Raw genomic sequence first — 8,019 nt, 5'->3', positions numbered from 1 at the left:
TAATCATATAGGAAGCTGTATGATACAAGCTGTTATCTAGGCCACAAGAGAACAGATGGCTACCCATGAGTGAAAATCAGCTTGCATCTCAACAGCACCCTAACTTTATAGTTCAGTAAGAATATTGGAGCACATTTTCATGTGACATCATCTGATACAGAGAGGTTTTAGATTACTGTATCTCATCAATCAAAGTGTCTATTCATTAAACGTGTTGCTTTCAAAACAAGAAAATATGTCCTTTACAATTTAGTACGACTTAGTAGCAATTTAACTTCCGCAACTTCAGTGTTTTAGAAGTGGATTGGAAGCTAAATTTCCTCTCATCTGGGGCACTAACATTGTCATACTTTCAATTGTAAATGTGAAGGAAAGACAGCTTTTCTTGTTTTGAAATCACTACATTAAAATAATGGATTTCCTGTCTATAAATACTTCTTAATATTGCTAGTACTGGATCGTCATTGTAAAAGAAACACCAAAACTCACAATAAAGCTACTTTATTAATACATCTTGTCATCTGGGACTTAAAAGAAGAAATATCCAAAAGATAGTGCATGCCTCTTATCTTTACCAACTTTGGCATTTTGACATTTTTTAATTTTTTAATTATTTTTTATCCACGCAACTTGAAAACATACAAGCAGAATAGTATAATTTATAAAGAGACATTGCACTAAATCTTTCTTGAACAAATCAGTTTACTAAAACGGCTGGCCTGTCCCAATGCCCTACTACAAGAAAGCAAATCTGTTTCAGTGGCAAACTGCAGCAGCGAAATATGCCCACTTTGGGCATAGTGTTTGAAAGTTTATATAGTGCAATCATTTCATTGAACATCATGGTAGCACAGCCACAATTACAAGATTCATCTGTGTCTGTCCCCCCCACCGACCGATTTAAGATTTGTTAACGAAAATATACATTTTATCAAGTTATGGTTAGTTAATGGTAGACCCAAGAGAAAAAAAAAACCCCACTACTGTAGACTTTTTCTGCATCACACTGATTTTTTTTAATCAGTGCTTCATAACGAGTATGGCTCTGGTATTTAATATACCCAAGGTGAGGTTCACCTTATGCAGACATTACAATATTCCGGACATCTACACTTAAAAAATCAAAAAAACTAAATTGTTTCATAAACATCCATGACATGTATGAATTTCCATAAAATACCAAATAAACTTGATCACAACCTAAACCATTTTGTTACAGTTTTATATTCTAATCCTTTGTAACAACATTGGGCATGGTCTATACATACATTAAATATTAACATCAAGACTTTTTAAGCATTATCTGATACATAGCAATACAGGTTGGTGAGCCTCGGGTCTTGACAAATGAAAGAACAGAGACAGCGATGAAGAACTCAAGGTTTAACAAGAGGGTGTTCCGAGTGCAGTTCACGAGAGATTTTGTAACCGTTTCCTCAACTCGGTGGCTTTCTCTCCCAATTCTGGCCTGCTGTCCGACTCCATGGTGGTTAAGGAATTGATCAGCTGGTTTCTGCTATCTGGTGTCAAACTTCCCCACTGATGACATTCTGCAATTGATAACAAAATTTAGAACAAAACAATAGATACTGTAAAGCTATAAATATTTGCGACCAAAATATTTGGTGAATCACAGCCATGAAACCTATTTTGCTCCAGAAATGTTGGCGACCTGTTACAATATACAAAGCATGTATTGTTAGTGGAATTTGATATTCATGCCAAAAATGTTTGCGTTTTTTTCCCCCATACACGGAAAAATGCATAATAAAAGGCTAGCAAATATTTATGGCTTTACAGCAAATGAAATTACTGAAATTTGTGATACTGTATAGAACAGTGTTAATCTGTTGTTAAAACCGGATTGCTTTATTGAGTTTGATTATACAGGTTCAGGTTTCATGTACATAAAAAAAAAGTCAGGTTTTACAAAATATTCAGAATAGAAAATTGTGAAATATAGCCAATTCAAATAAAAACCATGTTCAATAGTTCAAATGTTGAGTATGTAAACCACTAAAGTTTGTGGTGTAAACAGCTTCAACACAAATTTACTAAGAAAAAATACCCACCTTCAATTTTCTTTATTAGCAATTCCACTATGTTTAAAGCTTCTGTTCTTACAGATGAGTAGCTCTTGTTTTCTAGATAAATAAAAGAAAATTTAAATGTTTTAAAAAAAGTAATGTTAATAATGTTTTGCATTTACCAAGTTTACTATTGCATATTTAATTTCTGAAAAGTCTACCTTCCATAGGGTGAGAATGGTTCTCAATTTCTGAAAGCAAAAAAGCAACATGCTCACAGTTGAGATGACCCACCTGTTTAAAAAAGGAAATATAGATGCATCTTACCTAATGGAAATGTGATTGCATCGCAAGTTTTTGTTAAGATTTCTGATAATTCGACAGAATCTGTATGGTCCTTGTCTAAAAGTAACAATCTGGAAGAAGAAACAAAATAAACTGATTAATTGTTTTATACAGTACTACAAAACTAGCTCTCTACACTATTAGGATCTATTGTTGCTTACTGTCCTCCCCAATGGAACCGGGAGCTAGAAGACATTGTTGTGGCCCATCTTAAACTGCAAATTATATAAACGCCTCTCCATAGGTGGAACTAGTTTCTAACAGAAGCCAAAAATCTCAACGTAATATAATTTTAAATAACTTCCACTTACCCTTGAAAATAGGCCTTCATGGACTGCAAAACTCCAACCTGAACTCTCCATGTACTGAGCTTCAGTCTCTCACACATTAATTTACACAACTGTAACTGGTACTGATCTGAGGATGGAGCAAGTGATATTACATATTCATGCATTTTCACGTTAAAAAACAGAAATACAGAAAATCAGATCTATCCATCTCCCTAGACTTATTTTTTAATGCTTAAATTTTTAGGATACGATATAGAATAGTTCCCAACGGGATCCTGCTTGCTACTAGTTGTTTGTGGCAGTGTGATTACTCTACTGAAGAACTGCCCCTTCCATGTCCATGTTCACTCTACTCATTTTAAAAGTAAAGTGAATATTAAAGTACTCATTTATATTCCATGTCCTTACCCTGGGTCGCTGGGCTTTTGGGCCAGGCCTTGCCGAGGGATTCAAAGGCACAAAGCAGAGACTCTGTCTGCAGTTCCTTTTCTTTCTCATCCAGATCATCATCGTCATCTTCTTTGCTCTTCCGGGTATGTGCACTGGTCGGGGAATTCTGAAAGTGAAATTCCGAAACTTGAGACAAATACCAACTATCTAAGGCTTTTAAAAGTGTTATGGCCTGCATTTTCTGTTTCTCTTTTGTATTTATGCTGTCGTAGCATAGACCTCCCACCACAATTGTAAATACAAAATGTATTTATTGCTGTCATGAAAGAATAGATGTCCATGACCTACATCTACTATCCATAATCTATTGGAGGATATGTGTACATACTCAAATGGACAAGATTCCATCATATTTAACAACATCGTGCTGTTTCATTAGAAACTCTAGATATACAGTGTGTACGGGCGCCTCCACTATATCCCCAGCAGTAATTCAGGGGGATAGTGAGGGCAAAAAAAAAAAAGAAAAAAAAAAAGGGAGTTGTGCTTAACATTCCCATTTCAATTTAAATCTCAGAGCTAGTTAGAAAAAAATAATTAATTAATTAATTAATTAATTAATTAATTAAATAAATAAATAAATAAATGACAGACAAATGAATGATTTTCAATTAGTTTAAAAGTACATGGCACTTACAAATTAGTAGGGGGCACCACTGTAAATCGAGGCGCATAGCGGCGAGGGGAGTGAGTGTTCCCCTTCCCATTGTGAAGTTTTTGAAAAAAAGGGAATGGTGCATTCTTGCATGGTTTAAGCATGTGCTAGACTAGTAGTGGTCTGTGTGAAGTCTGACATAGCACTCCATTAGTGCAATGAAGGAGCTTTATTTCAGCACTGCTCACAGCAAGGCAAGATCAACAAGAAAAATGTACTACAGCTGTCATATGGGAAACGGCATGCTGTAGCTCCCACACTTGGTGAATTTCTGATCTGAAGGCATGTAACACAGACACCTCTTATGATTACATGTTACCGTTATTTTTTTAGTATTTAAATTGCAGTGAGTTCATTCTGCTATTTAAAGGATATTAAATTCACCACAGTAAGCACATTGTCATTTATTTTAGACAATTTCATTAGCCCAATTTTTCCTTTCTCAGCATGACACTTCCAAATTACAGTGCCAATTATTTCTATGCATTCTGCTTTCACCTTAAAATGGTCAGTTTGAGAAATAAATGTTTTCCCTGCAACAGCTGATCCTGTTTTAGTACAAAACTCACGCTACATTACTATTTTTCATTATGGTAATGTCTTAAATTACCATGCCTGCTTCTTTGGCTGAAGAGATATTATCAGCTCATCATCTAACTAGGGTATCTGCTGTGTGCTTTAAACTCCTAACGGTAAACAATGTAACAATGTATTTCACATGGGATAGTTGTGGCTGCTAAAGAAAATGCACAAAATAAATCTGTTCGTGTTGACTCAAACTTTAGGTACTCTACAATTTGACTGGCGAAAGATAACGTTGGTTTATTGGAGTTCACAAAGAACAACTTTTTCAGCTTGATATGGTAACCTTTTCACTTCCCTTTTTGTTTACTTATTGAGCTTTTTGCTGCATTACAGCCCTACAATAGTATTATTTCATTTATTTTAAGTTTTCATGGCATTTTGTTAATGGCACATGTGGAACACACAATTTATTTTTTTCGTTGTTCCTGTTCATTTTAAGAAACATTTTTACACAACAGTACTCACACGTTTGGTCACCATCACACAACTGTTGCATGAAACTGGGGTTACCATATTCTGCTAGCGTTGTTAATAATATACAGCATATCTCTGCACTTAAGCATTTGTATATCAACTGACCAGGGCTTGGCTGATATCCCATCATGCCGTTTTTCCTAAAGGTTTACAGCCTCTATACCTGAACCCCCAGTATGACAACCTATGGGTACATATTTTTACGATATCATAAAACAAGAAATACACTTTATATATATATACATACAGTGCCTTGCGAAAGTATTCGGCCCCCTTGAACTTTGCGACCTTTTGCCACATTTCAGGCTTCAAACAAAGATACGAAACTGTAATTTTTTGTGAAGAATCAACAACAAGTGGGACACAATCATGAAGTGGAACGAAATTTATTGGATATTTCAAACTTTTTTAACAAATAAAAAACTAAAAAATTGGGCGTGCAAAATTATTCAGCCCCCTTAAGTTAATACTTTGTAGCGCCACCTTTTGCTGCGATTACAGCTGTAAGTCGCTTGGGGTATGTCTCTATCAGTTTTGCACATCGAGAGACTGAAATTTTTGCCCATTCCTCCTTGCAAAACAGCTCAAGCTCAGTGAGGTTGGATGGAGAGCATTTGTGAACAGCAGTTTTCAGTTCTTTCCACAGATTATCGATTGGATTCAGGTCTGGACTTTGACTTGGCCATTCTAACACCTGGAGATGTTTATTTGTGAACCATTCCATTGTAGATTTTGCTTTATGTTTTGGATCATTGTCTTGTTGGAAGACAAATCTCCGTCCCAGTCTCAGGTCTTTTGCAGACTCCATCAGGTTTTCTTCCAGAATGGTCCTGTATTTGGCTCCATCCATCTTCCCATCAATTTTAACCATCTTCCCTGTCCCTGCTGAAGAAAAGCAGGCCCAAACCATGATGCTGCCACCACCATGTTTGACAGTGGGGATGGTGTGTTCAGGGTGATGAGCTGTGTTGCTTTTACGCCAAACATAACGTTTTGCATTGTTGCCAAAAAGTTCGATTTTGGTTTCATCTGACCAGAGCACCTTCTTCCACATGTTTGGTGTGTCTCCCAGGTGGCTTGTGGCAAACTGTAAACGACACTTTTTATGGATATCTTTAAGAAATGGCTTTCTTCTTGCCACTCTTCCATAAAGGCCAGATTTGTGCAGTATACGACTGATTGTTGTCCTATGGACAGAGTCTCCCACCTCAGCTGTAGATCTCTGCAGTTCATCCAGAGTGATCATGGGCCTCTTGGCTGCATCTCTGATCAGTCTTCTCCTTGTATGAGCTGAAAGTTTAGAGGGACGGCCAGGTCTTGGTAGATTTGCAGTGGTCTGATACTCCTTCCATTTCAATATTATTGCTTGCACAGTGCTCCTTGGGATGTTTAAAGCTTGGGAAATCTTTTTGTATCCAAATCTGGCTTTAAACTTCTCCACAACAGTATCTCGGACCTGCCTGGTGTGTTCCTTGTTCTTCATGATGCTCTCTGCGCTTTAAACGGACCTCTGAGACTATCACAGTGCAGGTGCATTTATACGGAGACTTGATTACACACAGGTGGATTCTATTTATCATCATTAGTCATTTAGGTCAATATTGGATCATTCAGAGATCCTCACTGAACTTCTGGAGAGAGTTTGCTGCACTGAAAGTAAAGGGGCTGAATAATTTTGCACGCCCAATTTTTCAGTTTTTTATTTGTTAAAAAAGTTTGAAATATCCAATAAATTTCGTTCCACTTCATGATTGTGTCCCACTTGTTGATTCTTCACAAAAAATTACAGTTTCATATCTTTATGTTTGAAGCCTGAAATGTGGCAAAAGGTCACAAAGTTCAAGGGGGCCGCATACTTTCGCAAGGCACTGTATGTATATATATATATATATATATATATATATATATATATATATATATATATATATATATATATACACACACACATACATAGTTATTATGTATTGTGTATAGCTATTATGTAAATCTATCTTACAGTGCGATATTAGGACCAAAAAAAATTGACAATGATAATACCTGAATATAATCTTAATATTTTGTAATAAAAGTAGCCGGCACAAATATAATTTTAGGCAGTGGATCACGCTGGTTGCCAGCTTATTTTGAAAAGCCTGAAATTGAGTCAGTCCTGGATCTTCAAAGCACAGGGAATTGGCCAATTAAGTGGGCCTGGGGCCTTGCTGAGGCTTAAGGAACAACAATGAAATTAAATAATACATGGTGTTCTCCAGTATCTCACGTATTCCTTTACAGACTTTACCTCTAGATATGTTTAGGTTACAAATGTATGTAAAAAGAGTCAATTTGCATTATGTTTACTTGCTAGGTGTAGCGTTGAAACTTTGGCTGAAGTTGCAATAGAAAGCATTCTTTGCAGGAAGTACATTCAGGTTGAAATCACCCAATTTATTATTAAAATTAATGGCTGCACAACAGACTTGCATCAAGTATTTTTTTTTTTATAATTTGGAAGCAAATACAAAATTACTGTAACCATTTTGACCTCGCATGCACATCTGCACACATGGATATAAAGAATGAAACACCTATAAACACAATAATACTGCTAAATTTGCAATTGGCTGAACAAGGAGTGCTTCTAGATGAAAATCAACATCTCTGGAATATTCTAGTCCACTTTGTGGCTAGTTTTTTGGCCGGGATGAAATGGTTAGCAGGGTACGGTAACATTTTGCATGTCCTTACAGTCAATCAGTACAACTGATGGTATTCACAAGCAGGTTAGCAGGGTGATCCTCCATTCAGACTTACTTTATTTATAGTTACCTTGTTTATCAATGGAATCAGAATGCCCACCAGTTCCTGGAACCGGTCCTCTTGAGTGGCTTGCAGGACGTCTGCGGCACATTTTAAAGCAGCTATCTTATACCTGAGGTTCTCTTTGTGGCACTCTTTTAACACTAAGTCAATGACCTCAATGATGTTGGGCTGGCCAGGTACAGACTTCTTAAGATCTCCACTAAATGAGAAAGACATTTTCATTAGGTTTTTCCTAATTAACATAGTATTATATAAGGAAGGATCAAGACTGACAGAAGACACAGCTTTTGAATTATTTGCAAAAGCTCATCAAAAATGATTCCCAAGTACACTATCTGCATGTCAGCTACAGTGGCTCTCAAAAGTATTCACCCCCCCTTGGACTTTTCCA

At 36.4% G+C, this 8,019-nt stretch overlaps 1 protein-coding gene across 1 annotated transcript in view; it reads right to left on the bottom strand.

The window, feature by feature from the left end:
• Positions 1-485: 485 nt before the first annotated feature.
• LOC117421167 (proteasome adapter and scaffold protein ECM29-like) overlaps positions 486-8,019 on the bottom strand; it is a 43,174-nt gene continuing 35,640 nt past the window's right edge. The window contains exons 44-49 of the mRNA XM_034035203.3: positions 7,635-7,827; positions 3,071-3,218; positions 2,684-2,789; positions 2,355-2,443; positions 2,073-2,144; positions 486-1,550 (exon numbers count right to left, since the gene is read on the bottom strand). Coding sequence (XP_033891094.2) covers positions 1,411-1,550; positions 2,073-2,144; positions 2,355-2,443; positions 2,684-2,789; positions 3,071-3,218; positions 7,635-7,827 — 748 coding nt within the window. The 3' untranslated portion in view covers positions 486-1,410. The remainder of the gene's footprint in view (positions 1,551-2,072; positions 2,145-2,354; positions 2,444-2,683; positions 2,790-3,070; positions 3,219-7,634; positions 7,828-8,019) is intronic.

The sequence above is a fragment of the Acipenser ruthenus genome, chromosome 1 (genome assembly GCF_902713425.1).
Source record: "Acipenser ruthenus chromosome 1, fAciRut3.2 maternal haplotype, whole genome shotgun sequence".
NCBI classification, from domain to species: Eukaryota; Metazoa; Chordata; class Actinopteri; order Acipenseriformes; family Acipenseridae; genus Acipenser; species Acipenser ruthenus.
The sequence above is the reverse complement of the archived record's forward strand: the minus strand, read 5'-3'. Positions and strand labels throughout refer to the sequence as shown.